General features: G+C 34.7%; 1 protein-coding gene across 3 annotated transcripts in view; it reads right to left on the bottom strand.

The window, feature by feature from the left end:
- Window positions 1–25,759, bottom strand: part of MAP4K3 (mitogen-activated protein kinase kinase kinase kinase 3) — a 198,008-nt gene that overhangs the window by 15,118 nt on the left and 157,131 nt on the right. For all 3 annotated transcript variants that reach the window (XM_036872293.1, XM_036872294.1, XM_036872295.1), the window contains 12 exons: window positions 21,082–21,120; window positions 20,776–20,829; window positions 18,137–18,179; window positions 16,375–16,534; window positions 15,402–15,514; window positions 12,344–12,385; window positions 10,285–10,369; window positions 9,020–9,099; window positions 3,973–4,033; window positions 3,772–3,889; window positions 1,634–1,692; window positions 524–627 (listed from right to left, as the gene is read on the bottom strand). In XM_036872293.1, coding sequence (XP_036728188.1) covers window positions 524–627; window positions 1,634–1,692; window positions 3,772–3,889; window positions 3,973–4,033; window positions 9,020–9,099; window positions 10,285–10,369; window positions 12,344–12,385; window positions 15,402–15,514; window positions 16,375–16,534; window positions 18,137–18,179; window positions 20,776–20,829; window positions 21,082–21,120 — 958 coding nt within the window. The remainder of the gene's footprint in view (window positions 1–523; window positions 628–1,633; window positions 1,693–3,771; window positions 3,890–3,972; window positions 4,034–9,019; window positions 9,100–10,284; window positions 10,370–12,343; window positions 12,386–15,401; window positions 15,515–16,374; window positions 16,535–18,136; window positions 18,180–20,775; window positions 20,830–21,081; window positions 21,121–25,759) is intronic.

Here is a 25,759-nt window from a genome sequence, read left to right as displayed (position 1 = left end):
GCAGCACAGAGTGGCCAAAAAAATTTTTTTTTCTTTAAAGATTCTAGAGAAACTAAGGCACAAAACACCATCCACAGGAAGGACTGGGCAAATTAATACAGAGGCATATATCCAAAACAAATAATTTCCCCTTCATTATGGTTATCCCTTGACTTTTTAAGGCCAAATGCCAACCTGCAGGTTGTCCCTCTGCTGTGATGGAGCAGGTCAACCAGAGAACATATTCAAACAACATTTCACTGCTCTCTTAGTACCTCCTGTTCTTGACATCAGACTGTGTATGTGATCCAGTATTTCCAGCTCCCACTGCCATATCCTTGAACTATTTATCTAGTCTCTTTCAAAACTTCTATCAGGCCAACTGAGTTTTTTATAATTAGGCAGATTTTCACCACTCTGCCATATAATCCAAAATTATTACATTAAATCTTGAGAATTAACTGGAAAAAAAATGTTTCTGAAAGAACAGGAAAACTGACAAGCTTTTATACTAAAAATAACTTAGGTTGACATTCATGCTTACCTTAATTAACATAAATTTCTGCATTGGTTCAACCCATTCTAATAGAACAATGCTAGTTTGAAGTGCCCCACATAGGTATTTGTGGCCTGTGTAAGGATTTCTCACTGTCAAGGCAAAAAAGTATATGTAAGTTTTCTTATAATACAAAAAAGTCCTTACAGTAACAGTTGCATACTTCAAAAACAAACAAACAAAAGTTAACTGCCAGTTCAATTTCTTAATTAGACTGCAGAGTGAAAAAGAAATACTGTTTCAGGTAGTAGCGGGAAACTCCCTTATTTATCACTTGCAGGATTTTTATTTGTATTCCCAAGTGAAAATGCTGGTCGTTATGGGGCCTGGGTGCGGGAAGAAGAACTTGAGGTCTTGTGGTAGCAGAGAGATTAGCAAGATCCTGAAGAAACGGTCAAAGTAGGTTTGGGGAGAACTTCCCAAATTGATAGCTGCAGCACATGTAGGGGCAGGTGATTCACGGTGCTTTTTGGTAGTAATGTTCAGAGGCAGTAATGCTTTGGGCCGCACTACATGAAGACATTAATCAAGTCTCAAGATACAGGTTTACAAATAATAAAACTGAATTGCCTCAGAGTTTTTTAAGGGAGGAAAGGAAACTGTTTTTGGTTTTTCCTAGATGCAAATCAACCAGCTAGTTGTTACGGGGGTTGGGGAGGACTTTCGGCTAGTGGTGTGTGATCAGGGAGACTATAACCTTCACATCACAAGCATAACGTTTCACCTATTAAAGGTATGAGAATAAATAATAAGTATGCCGAGTGAATAAATGCAGTCTCATAAGCCATTACAAAGCAGAATGGTGAATGATCAGTAACAGGTTCCTTAGAGAACAGGGTGTGATCAAGTACTGCAATAAAGTCATTCTCCATTTATCTAGTCAATAAATTATCTGCAAAACAACTACATGTGCAAGGTACTATATGAACATAGAATGGCCAATACATTTATTTTATTTAAGAGGGAAAAATAAACTATTACTGGCAGAACATCCTGGAGTAGTACTGTTTTACACTAGATTTAAAAATGTGCCTCACAGCATCTTCTTACCCACTCTGCAAAGCAGGAGAGCTACATGATTTTGGACAGTTTACTTACCAACACAACACTTCTGACACCACTTGGTTTCAGGGATTTTTGCTGATACAGCAAATTTCCTAAATGGAAATGGAAATGAATATGTAATACATGTAGGCAAAGTTAGTATTTGAAAATAGTACTGTTACAGTTCAGTGGAGAAAAGATGAACTGTTCTTTAAAACTGGTCCTGACATAATAGATCATCTGTTAAAAATAAGAATAAATTGGATACCTTTCTCAACTTCCCCCAATCAATTCCAAATGGATTAAGGATTTAAACATGAAAAACAAAACTAGAAAATATTTACATTTTAGAAGAATACGACCTTGGGGTTTCTTTTTTTTTTTTTTAAGTCTTTTTATTGAATTTGTTACAATATTGCTTCTGTTTTATGTTTTGTTTTTTTGGCCGCAAGGCATGTGCTCCCCGACCGGGAATGGAACCCACACCTCTTGCACTGGAAGGCAAAGTCTTAACCACTGGACCGCCACGGAAGTCCTGGGATTTCTTTTAAAAATGCAAAAATAAATCATACAGGAAAATACTGATAAACTTAAATTGATATTTTTTTCACTGCCGTATCCTTAGCACCTCAAACTATGAGTGGCATTCAATTTGTTGAATGAATTTGTTTAATACATTATTAACTTTGGTTTACCAAAAGACACCACTGAGAAAGTAAAAAGATGAGCCACAAACTGATATAAGAATAGGACTCTATTCTGACAAAATGATATCAAAAAGTTAATGCATTAAAATTTATGTGCCTTACATTCTTTGGGGGCTCTTTACTTTTAAAGCTTGGAGGTCAGTTTCCATGCCGACAGGAATTTAGGATTATCAAATTAGAAAGCTGAATGGAGTCATACTTTAAGTAGGCAGAAAAATAACAGCACAAAGTGGCAGCTGGGAGAAAGAGAGGGGCACATAAACTGTACAGGAAGAAAGAAACTTCCTGACTAGTTATAGGCGCACTATCCCTAAGTCCAACTACAGATACTATAATATAAATATAATAAATCGAGTTCATAATCATAACTAACTCATCATGAAAAGATCCAATTAAACTCAGTGTAATCTATTTTAAAGACAGAAAAGCTTGCAGTGTATTTAAAAATGATTTTCATACAAAAGTTAATTTTTTAAAAGGTTTTGTGCACAAAGGGGCAAATGTTAGCTATACTGTAAACTCAGCAATTAACAACAACAGATTTCAAGGTACTTAAAAGTTAAGGTTCTACATTAGTTGCTTTACAACTAATACTGTAAAGGAAGAATGGTTACATTATAAAGTTTTTGTAAAATACAATTTATACCAAACTCAGAAGATTTTTACTCAACAAATGAGGTCCAATATAATAATAACCAAAAAGAAGAAAGAACGTAACTAAAAATCCCTGAAAGTAGAAAAGCAAAAATCTCAATTTCTAAGTAGTAACTATCTTCTAACAAAAATCTTCATTTAATAACTCACTTAAATTTTCTAAGTTTAGAAACTACTTGGAGAAAAGTCATTTTATTCAGATTGACACAAATAAGTCAAAAACACTATATGTGACATAAAATTACCAGCAAATTACAGAAAAAAATTAGTTTTAACCTTGTAGAAAAACAATTAAAAACTCAGAAAGAAAATGCTTGATATAAGTAGAAAGTATAAAGCAGAAAATTTTAGAAGAATGTGATAAACACTTGTGAAAATACATTACTTCTGGGCTTCCCTGGTGGCGCAGTGGTTGAGAATCTGCCTGCCAATGCAGGGGACACGGGCTCGAGCCCTGGTCTGGGAAGATCCCACATGCTGCGGAGCAACTGGGCCCGTGAGCCGCAACTACTGAGCCTGCGCGTCTGGAGCCTGTGCCCCGCAATAAGAGAGGCCGCGACAGTGAGAGGCCCGCGCACCGCGATGAAGAGTGGCCCCCGCTTGCCACAACTAGAGAAAGCCCTCGCACAGAAACGAAGACCCAACACAGCCATAAATAAATAAATAAATAAATTTTAAAAACACACCTCATTTAAAAAAAAAATACATTACTTCTTACAGTTTTTCATTACACGTGATTTCTACAAACCCATGCTTTTTCAATTTCTATAGTATATCTGTTTTTTAGAATGAATTAACATATCTCTAAGGATGAAAACATAATACAGTTACCTTGGCAGTATTCTGTCGGGGAGTTTGTGTGCTGGAATAGAAACGGGTAACTTTTGCATTTGTCTCGCATAATCAAAAAGCCCTGGTAAATTATGGGAATAAAGCTGAGAAGCTTTACCTGCAGAGAAAAATATGTATGTCATAAAAGCTGATAACATAAATAGGAACAACTGTAAGGTATTTAAAAACTGAAAGACTTACCAGATATTGATAGTAAGCAATTGTTCATTACATACAACCATGTACACCTTCGGGGGAATAGCTGATTAAAAAAAAAAAAGCACAAAGTTTACAAAGGATAATAGATAATAGCAGTGTAAATATGTACATATTAACCATGTAGCTATCATATCATTAGGCCAGTTCTTAAAAAAGAAACTGATTTTTAATAGAAATTCATTTTATAAGGCATGTAAAACAAGATGCTACACATACATATTTATATGGAAGAAAAATAAATTAGCAGTGTAATTTCATTATCTAAGTTCCAACATCACATGATTAGCTCCACTCTCCTTATGGTTAGGACTACATAATCCCAAACTACACAGGGAAAAGGACATTTTCAAACAATTCCTTTATTTTGGTTTGGTTTATTCCTTTATTCCTTTATTTTGGTTCTGGGGTTTTAAATAATTAAGACTCTCCTGTGTACTTCCAAAAAAAGTTCTTATCTAGGCATATGGACCTGCATGGCTTTTGGAACAGAAGAGAAAAAAGGATCACGGTGTAGTGAAACACAGGATATGGAAATAGTAGGTATGGAGGAAAAAAAGGCCAAGAGAGAATATGATGAAAACTTATAAATCATAAAGGACATATATATGGAATTCATTACTGAAATCTAGCACATAAGAACTAAGAGACACCTCTCTGGAAGCTTTAAGGTGATTAGTATTTAGGGTAAAGAAAGGGATTTCATGAAACGCAGTTCATATATTTTGAAGGAAAAAAAACAACTGCTCTCATTAAGACATTTCATATGCGTATCAGTGGTTCTCAAAGTGGTCCTTGCACCAGCACCATCAGCATCACCGGGCATTGTTAGAAATGAGAAATGCAAATTCTTGAACCTCATCTCAGAGTTACTGAAGTAGAAGCTCTAAAGGTGGGTCCAGCAATCTACGGTTTAATCAGCCCTCCAGGTGATTCTGTTGCATACTGAAGTTTGAGAACCACTGATGAATGTAATTAAGCATCGTGATTTAACAAGCTTGGTTGCTGGGTTTGCCCTGGCAATTCCTACTAGGTTACTCCAAAACAGACTGGGATGAGGGTAGGGAACGGAAAGAAGGAAGAGACTAATGATGAAACATATCAAGGCCTCTAAGGACATTACTTTAAAAAAGCCTTTAAAAGTCACAATGATGGTCCTGAATAATTAAAATAGGAAAAGTAATAATAAAAGGGTGAGAAACAAAGTAAAATCTATTTTTAATAAAACCTGTTTCATTTATTTGCAAAATGTACCCACATAAAACACCTAATGTCTCCAAGCAAGTAAAATGTGGCACGGCTATGTTTTTTTTTTTTTGGGCTGTGCTGTGTGGCTTGTGAAATCTTAGTTCCCCCACCAGTGATTGAACCCATGTCCCCTGCAGTGGAAGCGCAGAGCTCTAACCATTGGACAGCCAGGGAAGTTCTGCTATGTGGGTTTTTTAAAAAAAATATTTATTTATGTATGTATGTATGTATTTATTTAGTTGTGCCGGGTCTTAGTTGCGGCAGGCGGGCTCCTTAGTTGTGGCATGTGGGCTCCTTAGTTGCAGCAGGTGAGCTCCTTACTTGCAGTTCACCAACTCCTTAGTTGTGGCATGTGAACTCTTAGTTGAGGCATGCATGTGGGATCTAATTCCCTGACCAGGGATCGAACCTGGGCCCCCTGCATTGGGAGCATGGAGTCTTATCCACTGAGCCACCAGGGAAGTCCCCCTGCCATGTGGTTTTTAATTTTGGAAAACTTGCCTATAACCGTACCTCAGGCTGCAAGAACATAAACAACATTTCCTGCTTTATGCTCTCATAAAAGTTTCACAGAAGAATTGAGAATTCATTGGCTATATTGAGAAAATTAGGCAGATAAAAAAAGGGGCAATGACTAATTCCAAGTCATACCAGTACATGTTACCAAAGTAGCAAGAAACTAATTTTTATTTAATTCAGCGTTGAAGTGAGTTTATTTTCATAAAAATACATACTTACAAAGTACTGCAAGTACCAAACCAAACAAATTTATCATGGGACTATATATTTGTAAATATAAGCGAGTTCGTTTATTTAATACAAGCATATATAAAGTACCAGGGTAAGACACAAATTCCTTTGGTAATATCAACATAGGGACAATGGAAGAGTATTTATGCAAAGTTTTATTAAGTGTTGGATTTTCACTTCGGATTTTCATTTTTAGCCACGTTTAATAAAACTCTAAAGCTTTCCTAGATTTCTAATGCCTACTTCTCTTAGCAAAATAGGCTCTGGGTGAAATAATCAGTTTAATAAAGCTATATAGTGCTTAAGAAGAGTAGGTTCTGGGGGGGGCGGGGGCTTCCCTGGTGGCACAGTGGTTAAGAATCCGCCTGCCAACGCAGAGGACACAGGTTCGAGCCCTGGTCCGGGAAGATCCCACATGCCGCGGAGCAGCTAAGCCTGTGCGCCACAACTACTGAGCCTGTGCTCTAGAGCCCGCGAGCCACAACTACTGAGCCCATGCGCCACAACTACTGAAGCCCGCGCACCTAGAGCCCGTGCTCCACAAGAGAAGCCACCGCAATGAGAAGCCCGTGCAACGCAACGAAGAGTAGCCCCCGCTCGCTGCAACTAGAGAAAGTCCACGTGCAGCAACGAAGTCCCAACACAGCCAAAAATAAACAAATTTATCAAAAAAAAAAAGAAGAGTAGGTTCTGCATTTTGCCTACATTTAGACAGCTGCTTTCTCATTGACTCTGTGACCTTGGGTAACTGACTTATTTCTGTGTCTCAGTGTTCTTATTTGTAAAATGGAGCTCCTATCCCAACACTGTTGTTGTGGTGAGTGAACATGATGTTCCTTGTAGGTGTAAGATGCTTAGAAGACTGGCGTACATTGAGCACTCCATAAATGCTAGCTATAAATAGTAACAGCAGAAAAAGATGTGTAAATCAAGACGCTGTTCTGTGTCATTTTCTCACCTTACAGCATCTTCCCCTATCTAGCAGACTCATGCCACCCAGTTTCTTTCCTTAGAGTACAGAGAAAACCAGCCTAATAATCAATTTCACAGGAAGATGGAAAAACTCCTAGATCTCACATATACGCGTTCTCTACTCTTATAGGCTCCTCTGGGAAGGAAAACGTTCACCTTGATGGGCGTGTTTAGCTCAGAAAATATTACCGTAATAATGTAATTTCAAATGGTAAAGCACCTAAGAAGGGGAGTTACTGCAGAGTGGGGATGGGTGGGGTTGAAGGTACCTTCACTTAACAGCCCCTTAAATTAGGTTGATAAATGCTTACCCCATGTAAGCATGACATTGGTCTTGTTCCTTACAATTAATATTGTTACCAGTACTATGATTTTTAGATATCTTATTATATCCAAAAAAATTTACCACTTTTGACTGTGATTTACTAATTATTATAACTAACAAGATCCTTTTCTTTTTTCCCTAGTTCATATGTGTTTTTCAGCCACTGCACTGTATACCTCCTTCCAGATTAAGATTTAGAGTAAGTATATCAGTTAAGGATCTTGTTAGAAAATCTGATTTAAAAAATGTTGTGATGAGAAAAGATGGAAATGTTTGGTTTTGAAGAAATTATCATTACTTATGGATTTTTCTATTTTATTTGTAATCGATTTATATTAATAATGGAGAATTAGTTATATATCTCACAGGCACCCAAACCTCAACGTGACCAAACTGAATGCATCATTATCCCCTTCAAACTGACCTCTCCTTCTGTATACCACACCCTGCCAAGTGGTACTGTCACTCATCCAGTCATTCAAGTTGGAAAACTGAAGTCAACCGAGACTTCTTAACCTCCTTGTTGAACTGGTCATTCAATTTGGCCAATTCTATCTCTTTAATTCTCTAAGTCCAGTGTTTCTCTATAGAAGTGATACAAGTGGGAGAGGCAGTATGGTGAAGTATTTAAGGACATGGACTCTGGAGCCAGCTTGCCTGGGTCCATATCCCAGTTCAGCCACTTCACAGCTGTGGGATCTCTGAAAAGCTACTTTCTGAGCCTCAGATTTCTCATCTGAAATGAGAATAATAATGGTATCTACTTCTAAGAGTCACTGTGAAGATTAATAGCATTTAAAAACAGTACCTGGCAATTGGGATTGACATGTATACACTGATGTGTATAAAATTGATGACTGATTAAAAAAATAAAATAAAATAAAATAAATTAATTAAAATAGAATGAGAAAAAAAAACCAGTACCTGGCACATAATAAGATTTATACAGGTATTAGCTATTAATACCATCATCATTATCATCATTTTTGTAGGTAGGTTGTTTAGCAGTTCTGGTCTCTGGGTACTAAATGCCAAAAGCTTCCTCTAAGTCATTGTGACAATCAAAAATGTCCCCATACAATTCCAAACCCCATTTTTCCCCCTCTGTCCTCTCCACTTCCGCTCTGACTAAACACTTCTTTACCCTTTAACCATAATCTCTAGTCTCATCTCTCACCACAATGCAAACAGATATTTCTAAAACACAGATCTGATCATCAGCATGTTACACAAAGCTCTGGGGTCTGGCACCTGCGTACCCATCGACCTTCATTTATTGTTACTATTCTACACTCATTCTATACTCCAATCGGATTATCCATTCATAGCTCCCCATGCTTGCCATGCTCTTTCATGTTTATCCTCTAACCTTCTACTCATCATCATTTATGGTCCATCTTAAATGTCTCTCTCCTTCTCATCTCCCCACAGGAGGTGCTAGTGATACCCACCTCTGTGGCTTACACTTTGTACTCACTCCTAGTGTGACATCTAACTCGAAGTGTGTTGCAGTTATTGGTTTGCATGTTTGTTTCATCTATTAGATCATGAGCTACTTAAAGGTGAGGACTCATCTTGCGAGTGTGTCTTTAGCACCTGGTAAATAGAACATGCTCTAGGAAGGTTTTATGAACAAAAGAGGCAACAAATCATAGCACTGAAACATTTCTTGTTTAGTGTCTGTGTATAATAACTTAAGAATTAAAAAGAAAAAAGGAAAAATACAAAATAACATACCTGTTCCATTGATGTTTCATGAAGTTCATTGAGATTCAAGGTATAAATCCCTTCTTCAGCACCAAATATCAAGTACTGATCTGAAATGACAAAAGTAATCCACTGATTTTGATATATAAAATACTCTTTAGAAGAATTTATATAATCTAAAATTAAGTATATATGTATTAACATATGAAAAAAGAATTACTGTGGTCTGTAAGCAGTATTTTTTATTTTAATGCAAATAAGTAGTTAGAAACTCTAGCTCAAGGAATTGAGTTATATGAAAATGTTAGCCTCAAAGCAGTGAAGAAAATTTTATGAAAAGAGGTTTTGAAGAATGGCATGCTAGGACTCCTCACTCATCAGAGGGTGCTAAGGACTGGCAGAGAATCCGCAGCAACTTTTCTGAATTCCCTCTTGGAGAGGATCATGTGCAACTGACATACAGAATGCAAATCAAGAACAGCTGATACAGACTCAAAGTATTTTTGCAGATGGGCTATTATTATAAACATAACATCAAAAAAACCAAGATCTGACTACAGCCTATTTAAAAAGTCAACTAAAACTTGGATGCTTGCTAGGGTACTCAATATCTTCTAGAAGATATTAGAAGTTTGGCCATGGTTCTGTTTGATCAGTTTTTATGATAATGTAAAACAGCAGGTGAAGAACTTCTCCAGGCTAAACTGAAGTATCCTGAGAACAACTTAGAATGCCAAGAACATTCCTATACTGCCCAGTATTTAGGATTAGTACTGGGAGATTAAAGGCATAAGCTTTGTGGTCAGACAGGACTGAATTGGGATCAAACTGGAGCTCTACTACCGATTGGCTGTGAAACAATGAACCTCTCTGAGTGTCATTTTCTTTACCTGTGAAATAAAAGTACCTACACCTTGGATTTTTGAAAGATTTAGTAAGAATACCTCTGTGTGTGTGTGTGAGTGAGAGAGAGAGACAGAAAGAGAGAGGGAGAAGGAGAGAGCATACGTTTGTACATATCTCTACGTGTATCTGTATACAGACAGATGGCACAGAGTATATGGTTTCAGTATATCGATACGGTGACTACACAGTGAAATTTTAATACCATGTGTCACCTCAAACACCACTAATAACACAGAGAAACATATTTACCTTAAAAACATTTCTTTTTAAATTGTAACAAAATTTTTTTCAGAAAGGTATGCAGAAAGTGATTAAAACTAAGTGCTTTCCTGGTCTCATGAAAACACTAAACAATCAGAAAGATAACAGATAAAAATATATAGTACTACCTCTTGTGTCTGGATTTATCCATGATGTTGCACAGTGAATTTTCAAGGGACATCCATTAAAAACCTTTGAAAAACATGCACCCATCTGGAAAAAACAAAAAATAACCAAATAAATCTATCGAGTCCTAGTCATCTGCCTTACAGTGGTATCACAAAGGTTTCAGGCACAACTGTCAGATGATATAAGATTTTACTTAGAAGAGTCATTTTATTCTTCCTATCTTCTCAAATAAGCAAAGCAGTAATAGCGACTAATTCTGCACAATAATTGCTTACAGAAGAATTACTCACATGTCCCACATTAAGAATAATACAATATTCTCTGGTAAGAAGGAAATCATAATCTCTACAAAGGTGAAAATTTTCTTACTTGGTTTCATGAGCCTAAAAATAGCACTAAGCACTGAATTTAATATTACAAAGTGGAAAAGGTATGGTTGATTTGAAATTCATATACGGACTTTAATCTCAAAACACAGAGATGTACTTTTAAAAAAAGTTGAGCAATCTGATTATTTTCCCTGGAAGGATTCAACAAAAAGCTTTATTTTTTGATGTTAATATTTATTTACCAAGCTTATTTACAAACCTTTCAGATAATAAATACCTTATAGTGAAAAATAATATCACTCATTTGAACGTTTTTTGATCTTCAAAGAGTAAGATGTGAATTTTGAAATTATTGTTCTGGTTAGAATAAATACAAGAAAGTTTACCCATTTAATTACTTTTACTAACAAAAACTTGGGGGAAAAAAGAATACAGAAATATGTGGTAAGGACAGCACTGTGCGTCATTTTAGAGCAGGAATGTTTTCTTCATCAACAGGGAGATAATACTGTGAGCGATTACTGTTGACTATAGTGGATTAAAAATATTAACACAAAATAATCAAAATATTAAATCTTAAGATTTCCTTTTTACTCACAGAAACCTACCAACCAGTATTTTTAAGATTTTAGTTCCCAAAAAAGAACAATAGCCTGGCAATACCACCAGGTGGTAGGAGACCAATAAAAAATGTTTTTATGGTGTAGGGCAGAAATTATATCACTTAACTAACCCTGATAATTATCCTTTAAGATAGGTACCAAAATTCACATATTAAGGTATTGCTAAACCCCTAAAAATCCAAATGACAAAATGAGGTACAAAACAATCAAACCAGTCCCAACCTAAAGCTAATTTGTATAGTTGGTCCATAGTTATCAGCTCTTCCCTGTCAAGTGTATACCTGACAAAGGAATTTCATCTTGCAGCCCAATAGGAAATCTCATCCCTATTGTATATATAAATCTCTACTCAGGAGCCCTTTACACTCAAAACTTCTTTTTGTAAAATGAGGTATGATTACTTAGATCTTTATACTAATTAAAAAGTAGAGTTAAAAAGTAAAAAGGCTAAATAGTAGAGTTGGGAGGTTAAAAACCAGAAAAATTATGGACATTGTCTAAACTAGTATTACATAAGGTTTTAGATTAGAGATTTGTATCAGCGAAAAGGTAGTTCTATCCATACTAACCTAAAATTACATTGAGTTAATATCATCTTAATCCTAAAGAAGATAGCATGGTATATATAGATATAAAAAACCTACAAGGACTATAACATAGGACATTTACGTTCTAGTTCTAGGTCTGGTTAGAGTTGGGTGTTGTTTTGTGATCTTGGTGACTAAGATCTTTGGGTCTCAGTTTTATTCATGGGCAAAAAATAGAGTTTGGGCCAGATGCTCCTTCAATGTTCCCTCTATTTCTAAAATTCTATGTTTTTGATAACTGTGCATTTTTCACATTCCTTCAAAAATATGTGCAAAGAAAATATTAATAATTTTTGAATAAAGCAGCTTTAAAATGTATAATTTATCGTAATTTTCTTTTGAAAAGTTACTTTTCAGATATAATCAATTAATATTTAAATTAGCAATCTTTTAGATTTTTTTCAATAATAATGGATTCTTTCAAACAGGCAAAAAAATCCAACCAAAGGTACACATTCAAGCAATTATTTGTCATTGTATTTAGTTTGAAAACTTAACCTATTTGGTATTCATACTTACGTGCACTTTAGGTGTTGGGGGTAGGCCATTACTAATAGGCTTCTAGAAAAAGAACACATGCATGATTATACTTCTTGTTGTTTGGTGCATCAGTACTGTATTTCAAACACATGTATCAGAATAAAATACATGAATACATTCTCTTTGTCAAACAAAACATTATAGATAATACTGAAGTCCCCTATAATCCTTTCACACTCCACTTATTCCTAGTACCTGCCCCCCCAAAATGGCTTATTGTGTATCCTTCCAAACTTTTCTCTAGGCAATTATATGTACTCATATATCTGTGTATCCTTCCAGACCTTTTTGCACATATTTATATACATGTCCCCACAGAAATACTGTTTTTGTGTGTGTTTTAGAACATAAACAGTTATTCACTGTTTATCAACTTGTTCTTTGCCTTAACATTGGGTCTTGGACGGCATAAGTACATTGATTCATTTGCTTTAACTGCAGCACAGTATGAATATAACATAATTTATTTAGCAATTCCCTAATTGTTATTGGATATTTAAAATTATTTTCAAATTTTTACTATAACAACAATGCGGAAATGATCACCCTTGCACATACCTTACTACATGTGTGAATGGTTTTTTTTAAGGATATGTTGTGAGAAGTGAAACTTCTGGAATATGGGGTCTGTACCTTTACATTTTAGTGGATACTGACTGCCAAACTGCCTTTCCGAGTGCCCACTTCATATCGCTCCCACCAGCAATGTATGAGAGTCCTGGTTCCTTATGGTCTTACAGACACTTAATGTTCTCAAACTGATAACAGTTTTTACAGGAGTAAAAAATGTTTTCTCCTGTGTTTCTCATTAACTTGCATGCCTCTGATTGCTAGGAAGGTTGAGAATCTTTTTTAAAAAAACTTTTTCCTCTTCTGTGAATTCTCCGCCCCCCCTTTTTTTTTTAACTGAGTTACCTTTTTCTTAGCTATTTGTTGGAGCTCCTTATATATCTAGACTTAAATACTTTATCTGTTATATATATATTACAAATGTTTTCTCCTAGTCTGCAGATTATGTTAACCTTGTTTACAGAGTGTTTTGTCAAGTGAAGTTTTAAATTTTGATGGACTCAAATGCATGAATCATTGGTCATTAGTATACTGATAATTTAAGGAGAGGAAAAATAGCACATTGCTCATCTATTACAATATTCTCAACAGTACCAGAAATTTCTCCAAGGGACTACATTCCTGGGGTACATGATTTATCCCTGGAGAAGGAATCTCCTTGGGAGAGATTATAATTTAAACATAAATTTAATGAAAGTCTAGGTTTCTTTTGAGGTTAATCTTAACAGCGTTTTAAGGAATGACATTATAATTTTTTCTCAATCTAATATAAATCAGAATTGTTTAAATGAGACCAAAATTAAAAAGCTACTGTTAATTGATTTCATATACATGACACAAATGAAATATTCTGTGTAGTACTACTTACATGAATAACTTTTAGACATTTCTAAAATTAAGACTATGAAATTTTACTTTGTAGATATGTTTATGAGGATGTACAGCCTAATACTGCCATCAATTTCTGATAATTTTTTCCATTTTGCAAATGATTTATGTACTTATTTTTTATCACATATCATCTATTTTAGCAAAACATCATTTTTAATTAGGGAGCTCTGAATGTTGTAACTGTCAGATTTAACTTAAGTACTGACAGAATTGGCTGTAAATAATTTCAAGAAGCTGCACAAACTGTAATCATGTTTCAATATACCAGGGATACTGTTTATCCTGATACAGTCATGACATATTTATTTCAGAATTATTGAGACTGTTAGTTTAATTACTAGTTCCTTATCCTGATAAAATAAGGTAATAGAAAAAGTGAATTAAAAGTACATAAATTAAAAAATGTATTCATCTCTCAAAGGTTATTATACTGTGTTGCAAAATCATTAGGCTGCATTTTTATACTACTACATTAGCAGGGCTGCTAAAATTTAAACTGATGAGAGCAAAAAGGCACTACTCCGTTGGACAGACTTCATAAATCCTATTATTCTTACAGGACATTTCACTTTTGTTAAAAATGTCCTAAGTTTCACAAATTACAATGCATAACCCCAGTCAAATGCTTTAACTGAATTATAAAAAATGGTATGTCATATCTATAGCGAAATCTTACGAAACAGTTGAACAGATACAGAACAAAAGCCTCTAGCAATGTGCTTAGTGCACAAAGTATAGCTGTATGCACATAACCATATGTCCTGTAAATTTCTAGAAAAATAACAAATGTTATTATACACAAAAACTTCCCCCAAAATACTGTCTTGTGATCTTGCTGGCAACCGCTGAATTGGGAATTTTAAGGATTTTTTTGTTGTTTTAAGTTCTATGATGATGGACAAATGTCGCCTGATGATTAAGAGTAAATTCTTTACAAATGTTAAAAATTTTTAATCTCCCTGATAAATTCTATTTATGTTTTAGTAGTTATGTCATAGTGTTTTACCTATCATTTGTAACAGGAATAGCTGCTAAGGCTAACTTCACCTTTCCTAAAGTGATATCTTATATTTACTAGAAAATACTTAATTTTTCTTCCTTGTTAGCTATTTTCTTTGAGTAAGAGTAGTAATATCACAAATTATGTAACAGAAATTTGTCCTGAGGTAGAAGCTATGGCTTTCCTTATCTGTCCATGTCCTTCCTTCAGTAAGTTCATCAGACTGTAAAAGCAATGTATAAGAATCACTCTAATCAACGAGAATAATATTTTCTCAACAATCACAAGAATACTAAGTGTTTAGCTGTATGCAGAGGTCACATTTTATAATATGCAATATAACAAATTGGCCTAAATAATTTGAACAGTAGAAAGCTTTCATTCGTGTTTACCATAGCAAAGTCCTTTTTTTCAAGATTTAAACAATCTATTATCATTATAATTAATATACTAAAATAAAAATATACAAATTTAAAATATATAATTGCTATAGTTCCATCAATTATAACTGCAAAACTAACTTAATAGTGAAAAAGGAAACAAATATAAGTAGAGTTTATGAATATAAATACCTACTGGTACATCTTTCTTTTCTTTCCTTGAAAGGTTTGTGCCTCTATGGTCATTCTGTTGTTGATATAATGAACCATCTCGTTCACCATTTAACTGGAAGGAGCTCACTCCATTTCCTTCAGTAAGATATGTTTAAATATATTAGAAAAGGATTACTTTTTATGAAAATTTTCATTCAGAAAATTATCAAGTAGGAAACAAAAAATATTATCTCTGAGACAGTTTCAGCCTTCATTTGGGATTACCCTATCAGAATATTTACTACTGTAAGAAGTCTTTTATATATACGTTCTTCTACTTTATTTCTTTCACACAGGCAAATTAAAATTTAGGCTGTATCTAAGTACATATATTTGTGTTAAAAAGAAAAGAAATATTGAATACATAACTACTTTCAGGAAAGGGGCAATTTATAGTCTGTTATCCAAGAAACATTAGTTGCTCTTTTTTTAATTGCTTCTTTTGCATAATACACAAGACACTTTACAGTATTAAAACAGTACCTTCTAGTATTAATTTGGAGGCAAATACCTAGCAAATACTGACAATCATTTTTCTAATAATGATTAAATGAAATAAAATAAAGGAGTCAGACAAGGTATCCTCTTCTTTTTCTAAAACAGAAGTAGCCTAGGACCAAACACATTTTCCTTGTTTGTTCAGAGTTTAATTTCTTTTGTTGCCACACTCTAGATAAATAACAAATTGGGTACAAATGATTCTCCAAAAGAGGGAAGGCTAGATATGAAATGAGAAAGAAGAGGCAAAATATCCCAGACTGGGTCATAGGTAATCCTGTCATAAAAACACTTCAAACTATGAGGCAAAAAGCAGAAAACATATCTAGAGCCATTGCCTTCCTTCTCCCTTCCCCAAAGGAATTTCAAATAATCTCTTAAAAGGAGTCCCTCCATTTTTTTTCACACATTATGAAAACCTGGCAACATTCTTATTTCACCTTCCCTTCCCCCATTACCTAAAGCAACAGGCTTCTGTGGAGGTAACCTGGGAGGTGGTGGCCTAGGTGGAACTTGGGAGGGCTTTGCTGGGCTCTCTGACGTGGGACATCTCTTGATTGTTCCTTGATTATCATCTTCAGTAGAATGAGTTTCCTGTGGTATGAATACGGACTTAGGCTGAAATAATACAGAAAAGGAGACCAATGATTAAACATGAAATTATTCGTGTTTCATTAAACATGAAAAATACTGAATATCTGCCCTGAAGTAAATATTATTATATATCAGAGGCTTTCAAACTGTGTTTACTAGTTGAGTTTCAACTCTTATTGGGTTATTCAACTATCTGATTCAGGTAATCTTAATATATATCCTAAAAATGTACACTAAAATATTTTCTCAGGAAAAAAAAAAAAAAAAGACCTGTTTCTATTAATTCCTCACAAGCCTACTCACTTAGACTTGCCAAATAAAAATATTCTGGTCTTTACAATCCCCAATTTAAATGAGTCTCCTTTTATTTTAAACATTCAGGCTAATCAAAGTTCAGCTCCTTACAAGGCTAATCTAAACGGTCTCTTTCAGGTGACTCATTATCTTTTATGTTAATGCTTAATCTTTCAGACTGGGGGCAGAAGAAGATGCCAATTAAAATTTTATCAAATGAGAGAATACTAACTCAGCAATATGGGATACCTGGGAAACCTTCTGTGCAGACAAGGGAAAAACCTCCAGTCAGCTGAAGGTTTGGAGAATTTATAAATTCTTATAATGTGTCCCTTATCAGGAAGACTGCTCAGCACTTATCTCTTTGAAATTCAGATCTCTGTATTTCTGCTAATGTAAAACTGAACAAGCAAGAACAGTCCTATTTACCTGGGCGAATCGTGATTTTCTTAAAAGTATAAAATAAAAACAAAATATAGTCATACATTGGCTATCTAGGCTGGTCGGACTCCAATTCTCATTTATAAATCAATTTATAATTGATTTCAAACCGTACAACTCATTTTATAAACAGTTCATTTTATAATTAGAATTTGCTATGCATATGAACTTAATCAGTTACTAGTAGATGATAGATTTTGAGGAAAAAAATCTTATTAAAAGTATGAGTTTTCTAACCCAAGTGAAATACTAATCCATTAATTTAATCATTTTCATGTACAAATTTCTGGAACTTATTATTTAGAATAAACACCAAATGACAAGTTGGATAATTAAAAAAAGACAAACAAAAACAATCACAGGGCTTCCCTGGTGGCGCAGTGGTTGAGAATCTGCCTGCTAATGCAGGGGACACGGGTTCGAGCCCTGCTCTGGGAAGATCCCACATGCCACGGAGCGACTAGGCCCGTGAGCCACAACTGCTGAGCCTGCGCGTCTGGAGCCTGTGCTCCGCAACGAGAGAGGCCGCGACAGTGAGAGGCCCGCGCACCGCGATTAAGAGTGGCCCCCGCTCGCCGCAACTGGAGAAAGCCCTTGCACAGAAACGAAGACCCAACGCAGCCATAAATAAATAAATAAATAAAATTAAAAAAAAAAAAAAGCTATAAGGATATATTGTATTGTATATCATGGAGAATATAGCCAACATTAAAAAACAAAAAAAAACAAAAAAAAACAATCACAATTGTCTACTTATATCATGGTTAGTAACTTCTTCATGACTTTTCTTTGTGGATCCCAAGTGAAAATAAGCCACAGAGTAAGTATTAATACAGTATTAAAGTAGCAGACACACATACACAATTCAAACCGAAAAACAAATCTGCTCACCTTTGGTGGCAAAGGAGGTGGAACTTTTGCTTTCATGGTTGAACTATAAAAACATAAACGCTTAGAATCAGAACTCGTCATTTTATAAACAAATCATTACTAAAATATGATTACTTTTTTAAAGATATGGAAGAAAATTTTGTATAAACAAGTTTCTTTTTCTAAGGTTACGAGCGTTTTTCAAAATACTTTGTGAAATGTTCAAGTTATGCTAAATGAAGTATTATTCAAAAGTAACTGAGTAGATATGCTTTCTTGTTTTCAAATATTATTTTAGTAATTAAAACTGGAAAAGACAGCCACAATTCCAATTTATATCAATTGAAAGGTAGTTAATATAAAAACACAAGCAACAGTTGGTTTAAGGAAAAATAGCAAAATGATATAAAAATATATTACAATGTAAGCTTCATTTTTACTACTGTTAGATATGGAATATCTCTGATGAAGCTCATCAAAAGCTATATACATACTCTATGAAATTACTGGCAGAATTTATTTGGTTGAAGCTCAGATTCATTACAACTCAGAACTGGAGTTTTAGAAGTACTAAAAATTAAAAGATTATGGAGCGGGCTTCCCTGGTGGCGCAGTGGTTGAGAATCTGCCTGCTAATGCAGGGGACATGGGTTCGAGCCCTGGTCTGGGAAGATCCCACATGCCACGGAGCGGCTGGGCCCGTGAGCCACAACTACTGAGCCTGCGCGTCTGGAGCCTGTGCCCCGCAACGGGAGGGGCCGCGATAGTGAAAGGCCCGCGCACCGCGATGAAGAGCGGTCCCCGCACCGCGACGAAGAGTGGCCCCCACTTGCCGCAACTAGAGAAAGCCCTCGCACGAACCGAAGACCCAGCACAGCCAAAAATAAATAAATAAATGAAAATAAAAGTAGCTATAAAAAAAAAAAAGATTATGGAGCATATACTCTCAGATGAGGAGACTGAGGCCCAGAGAGGTTAAGTGACCTGATTCAAGGTCACAGAGTGGTGAGGTAGAAAGGAAAATCAATGCCCCAGCTGCTTCTCAGGTGTTTTTGTCACTCTACCATGAAACTGCATCTTTATTTAAAAACAAACAAAAAACAAACAACAAAACCCCCAAAACTAAAAGGACTAAATATTAATAATTACGTAGTGAAAATATTCCCCCCTTAAAAATACATTTATATCCAAATTATTTATTTGAAACATATCAGATGAAATTTAATCAACCATATAGTAAGACTCTTTGTAGCTGTAGTAATAATTACAGCAATTACTGACTAATTTATAACATTAAACTACAAGATATGTTTACTGTCTTTGTAAATTTTTTTCAAAGTTCTTTTTTTATCAACTTGTGCTATGGACTGAATTGTGTCCACTCAAAATTTGTAGGTTGAAACCCTAACCTCCAATGTGCTTGTATTTGGACACAGGGCTTCTAGGAGGTAACTGAGGTTAAATGAGATCATATGGGTGGGGAGCTAATCCAATAGGATTGGTGGCTTTATTAAGAAGAGGAAGAGATCTCGATCTCGATCTCTCTCTGTCTCTCTGTGCACAGATTGAGAAAAGGCCATGTGAAGACACAGCAAGAAGGCAGCTGTCTACAAGCCAGGACGAGGGCCCTCACCGGGAACTAAATCTGCGGGCACCTTATCTTGGACATCCCAGCCTCCAGAACTGTGACAAATCTCTGTTGTTCCAGCCACTCAGTCCATGGTATTTTGTTATGGCAGCCTGAGCGAAGACATATTTTGGTACTAAGAAGTGGGGTGCTACTGTAATAAATACATAAAAATGTGGAAGCAGTTATGGAACTGGGTAATAGGTAAAGGCTGGAAGAGTTTGGGGGTACATGCTAGAAGTACAAACATTAAGAGCAAGAGGTCAATGAGAAAAGAGGAGAGCCGGTGAGAAAGCTTCCATCTTCTTAGAGAACACACAAGTAGTCATTAACAGAATGTCCTTTAATGGACATTAAAGACCATTCTGGTGAGGTCTCAAGATGGAAATGATGAACGAGTTATTGGAAACTGGAGGAAAGGTAATCATTGTTATAAAGTGGCAGAGAACTCGGCTGAATTGCGTTCATGTTCTAGTGTTTTGTGGAAGGAAAATCTGCAAGGGATGAAACGGGATAGTTAGCTGAGATTTCTAAGCAAAGTGCTGAAGGAGAGGCTTGGTTCTTTCTGGCTGCTTACAGTGAAATGTGATTGTATTTGGAGACAGTGCTTCTGGGAGGTAATTAAGGTTAACTGAAGTCATAAGAATGAGGTCATAATCAGATAGGACTGGTGGCCTTATAAAAAGAGGGAGAGAGATTTCTCTCTGCACGCACACACTGAGGAAAGTCCATCTGAGGACATACTGAGAAGGCAGCCGCCTGCAAGCCTGGAAGAGAGCTCTCACCAGGAACTAAACTGTCCGGCAGCCCAGCCTCCAGAACCATGAGAAATAAATACAAGTCTATGGTATTTTGTTAAGCATGCCCGAACTGACTAATACCATTAGCACAGAGAAAAGGAAAGAAACTGTGGTACAACCCATGATACTATATTATTAATGATATTAAAATTACTTCAATATTAAGCTGCCAGATTTACTAAATCAGGTCAAATGACACTTTTTCTTTTACCAAAAATGGAAACAGAACTTACTGTTTAGATTCATCATCATCCCCTTCATCATCTTCTAAATGTGCCACATGCCCTCTAAGGATAAAGAAGGATAATTCCACGGTTACCAAATGGACTTTACCAAAACAGCTTAAGAAGAAATTTTAGAAAATGCAGGAAGGGCTACTGTAGGACAGAATTTTATTTCTACGTCTTTACAGGATTCAGGATATTAAAACAACAACAACAACAACAACACAATCTTAGGCTACATGATAGAGAAGGGGGCAAAGAGACTTTACTCATCTGTAAGAAAGTATTTTAAGCTTAATTAAAAATTAAAGTTACCGCTGATGTAATTCTTCTTCAACAGACTTCAGAAGACTCCTTAGGAGAAAAATAAAAATTAAAAATAATGTGAATAAAGCAAAGAAATACTAAGTACAATTTTTCATCACTTTAACCTTATCTATAAATTTAAAATACTTTACTATTCACTAAAAACTTGCTGTAACGATCATCCCTATACCATAAAACATCAGGTTATATTTAATGAGGTATCTATTTTCTGTTGCTAATGTCTTTATACATGTATTTTAAATGAACAAAATAAATCCAAGTGTTTATTGAAAAATACCAATTCAGACAAAGGACAACCCACCATGAAATGTCACAATTGGGACTGACAAAACAATAATTGCAGGGTCACAGTCAGGGGTTTCCAGGATTTAAATTTTACCTGGAATATTTTACCTGACACCTGAAATTATATTTTCTTTTTCTTAATATAAGAAAGGTGACACACTTTAAAAAAACATCATGCTCTCAGGCAGTCCTACAAAATGAAACTCAACGTGTTGGATCTCTGCAAAAGCATGCATGCATGTGATGTGAATACATGAATGTAGCAGCACTTTGCTTTCACAGAGGACACTCACTTACCTGAAGTATCTGTTCTCCAGTGGTGTACTGGCAAACACATTTACACTTTTGGGGGACTAAGCCTGTATCAGACCAGGTGCGAGGATTTTATCATTAGGAGCAGTTTATAAAACTTTGATATTCAGGAATGTAAGAGAGAACTCATCGGCATTCCTGAAGTTCCCTTACTTCTTTTCACTGCAAATTCACGCAACATACCTCCTATATTATACTCTTCAAGCATTAGAAACTCAATAGCCTTCTTAAAGCTAACGAGATAGAAATACGGTTACTGACAGATTACTGTGGTAAAAGTGATTCAGCAGAAAATTTACTCTCCTCAAAAATTGTAAGGTAGTACCTTCTAATCATTTCCCATTCCTATATATAGTGGAAAAAACTGCCCTCAGAATTATCAAAGCATAAAACCAGAGAAACTGAAAGGTATGTTTAGCTGGTATAAACAATTAATAGAATAGATTTTAGCCATCAAATGTTTTAATTAGGATAGTTTAATAACAATTTAAGTATTAAAAAGTGACAAAGTTTTAAATCTGGAGTTGCAAATGACATAGGAAAACCATAAACTAACTGCAAATTCTATTTTGCAGATAAAAAAATTAAGGTACTTCAGTCAAATGTATTACTTATTCACAAAGCTCTTCAAGGGCTAGCTCTAAGAAGACAGGACTTGTACCTAGAGGCAGTATAGCAAAATGATGACAGGTTGTGAAGCAAAGACAGCCTGAATCTGAATCCTGCCTCTGCCACTGTAAGCTATGTGGCCTTCGATAAGTTACTCTGATTTTTCTAAGCAAAATGGGAATTACAATAGTACCTATGTCAAAATGTTAATCTGTAGATACAATTAATTAATTCTTTGAATAGTATTTCAGAGCACAGTAAGTACTCAGTGTTTTCTTTATTATTATCAACTAAGCAACATTTCTCTAAACCATCAATTCTCAAAGCACGGTCTGGGGATCCTGGGGGTCCTTTAGGCTCCTGTAAGAGGTCTGCAAGGTAAAAAACTATTTTCATAATCTAAAGCACTTTTTTTTTTTTTTTTTACTCTTATTCACTCTCTTTCTTTCTTTTTTCACTCTTATTCTTTCATTGAGAATGAAACTCTGGAGTTTTCTGGAGACTACGAGGTGTATGATATCGTAATAGATTACTAACAGATATGAGAATCCAGCTGTCTTCTATTAAGCCAGACCTTAAGGAGATCTGCAAAAAATATAAAACAATGCCACCTTTCTTACTAATATTATTTTGTTTCAGGAAAAAAACAGCTATTCTTCATAAAAAATGTTATCTGTGGCCCTCAACAAAACGTTTGCTGTATTATACTGACATATATAAAGCTGCTTCTAAGTCTCATGAGAGGAACAAAGCGGTGTTGCAAGGAGGGTACCATTAAGAGGTGGCATTTGAATTGGTTCTTTTTTTTTTTTTTAAAGATTTTTTTTTGATGTGGACCATTTTTAAAGTCTTTATTGAATTTGTTACAATACTGCTTCTGTTTTATGTCTTGGTTTTTTGGCCACGAGGTATGTGAGATCTTAGCTCCTGACCAGGGATTGAACCCACACCCCCTGCACTGGAAGGTGAAGTCTTAACCACTGGACCACCAGGCAAGTCCCTGAATTGGTTCTTAATGATGAGGAATTTTTTAATACACACAAAATTTTTGTTTTATGATAACATGGAATGAGTATATTACTATTTGAAATAAATATTTTGATAAGTTTTCAGTTTAAATTTCCAGTACTATAAATATTGATATTTATAAGTGATATAAACAAAAGCTTATTGGAATCCTTAATAATTTTTAAGACCATAAAGGGATCCTGAGACTAAAAATTTCGGAAGCACTGCTTTAAATTATTTTACCAAATTAAACGTAATATCTCTGAACTGTACAGTGGGCTTTCACATCATCTTAGAAGATGTGAAAACAAACTTTTTCTTAAGCATGTGACAATATTTTTTGAGCCATTTCTTTTTCCAGTAGAGAATATTAGCATTTGAAAATAATTAAGAGGGGAATTTAAATGTAGTTTATTTTCAGTTTACCGTATTTAATTGGACTTATATGGCATTCCACTTTTTAAAACATTATCTTCCTGGGAGTATAGGTTCTGTAAGAATAAGAGAACATGAAAAAACAGATATCCTAAGGCTAGGGATTCATATATATATTTTTTAATTCATTTACTTGTAAATTTCCTACTATGTGTTAAGATATTTTGTTAATAAAGTTACAGAATTCATGAAGTCTTAAAATGACCAGAAAATTTGGATGAAGAGGTTAAAAATGGAAAAACATGCAAACATAGGTCATAGATTTAACTGATAAAGTGAAGAAACTGATAGGGAGAGAAGTCAAAAACCACCACCAAAGTATTTGGCATATTTGAATTAGCTGCGGGTTACTAGAATCATTCAAAATTGCCTAACTGACTCAAAACAATCTGTAAGTACTGCCCTGATTATATATGAGAACAAACCAAAAAACTTCCCTATTTCTTTAAAACCAAAAAGCAATTTTATTCACTCATATTCACTTGCTCTTACAATCAACATTTACTGAGTAAACACTACAAGTAAGGGCAACTAATGTGTAATAAACCCTAAATGTGCTAAATGCTTTACAATGATTATTCCATTTCACCCTTAGCATACTATGAGGCCAGTACTATTACAATCCCCATTTATTAGAGAAAATTGGGGTAAATTTCTCCAAGTTACACAGTTTATAGCAAGAGACAGTTCTGACTCTGGGTCTGGCATTTACTACTACTATACTTAATTATGCCAGGAATTTCTTTTCACTATTATTTAAGTCTTTAGAAGAGAATTTATTTTTAGAACTTTTGCTCTACATTAAAAACAAAATCAGAAATAATTTAGAGTTTTCTTTTAAAAATAGTATTTTGTTGGTTTAGTCAGAAAAGTTGACCCCAATAATAACAGTTCAAAAGAAAACAACCCAATAAGTCAAAACACATATGCATTCTGTTAAAAAAAAAACAAACTTAGTTCCTGCGTGGTCTGGAATAGGCAGAAACCCATAAATGGAAATCTGTCTGCCTGATCACCTATGGAGAAAGCAGGAAATCCTGTGAGTTTTAAAACACTGCCTAGTCACAAGAATAAAGCAGACATAGCAGTACAGTAAGAGAAGTGCTACATCCATGCTCATGTCACATGTATGTATATACCTGTACACGAAACACAGCCAAAGGGCAAACTTTGGGGCAACCTACCTTGCCAGTGACTCGTTATATAGAATAAAGTTCCTTAAGCAGGGATCCAATTAATCAAAAAATGAAGGTTGGGGAAATTATTAACATTTTACCTAGCCAAAGTAACTATATAATATGAAAATGTCTAACAATCAAAAAATCAGACAATGGGAACTAAGGAATCTAGAAAAGCATTTAATGATAGGCCATTTTGGGGGTATTTTTGCAAGTATATAATATAAAAATATATTTAAAATAAACCAAAGTAAATGAAATATTTTTTGAAATTATCCAATCTCTTAAAATACATCAAAATTTGCTAACAAGATCCTTAAAACTAGTGACCTGAAATTTAGACAAAATAACACAAAAACATGTCAGAATTTATTTGCTAACTCATCATGAGACAAACTTTCCTTTGTTGCCCATCAACAAATCAAGACAAACTATAAACAGCAAATGTTACTATTTTGATAAAATTTCATTTTTCAACCAGAGAAATTTTAGACTTATTTTCCATTTTAGGAAACATAATGTTTAAAACAAAAACAAAAACTTCACGTTATTTAACTGAAGTTCAGCAAAATCAAAACTAATGCATTTCTCTAGCTTGTCATTCAAAGCCTTTTCTGGGTTAAGAAAAGAGTATTTAAACATTTAGTTTATAAAAAAAGAGACATGATTTTGCGTTATTATCTCTAAATCTGAGTTGCTTGTCTTTTAGTCACCTGCTTAACTTAACATATTAACTTAACATATTTTAACTAAAATATGGGTATATAATATGTCTCAACCCTCTAATGTCACTGAAATTATATTTGGAAATTTTAAGTAGTTCTGATTATTGAAATAGT

Source organism: Balaenoptera musculus, chromosome 13 (genome assembly GCF_009873245.2).
Source record: "Balaenoptera musculus isolate JJ_BM4_2016_0621 chromosome 13, mBalMus1.pri.v3, whole genome shotgun sequence".
In the NCBI taxonomy this organism is placed as follows: Eukaryota; Metazoa; Chordata; class Mammalia; order Artiodactyla; family Balaenopteridae; genus Balaenoptera; species Balaenoptera musculus.
This window is presented reverse-complemented; position numbering and strand designations above follow the sequence as displayed.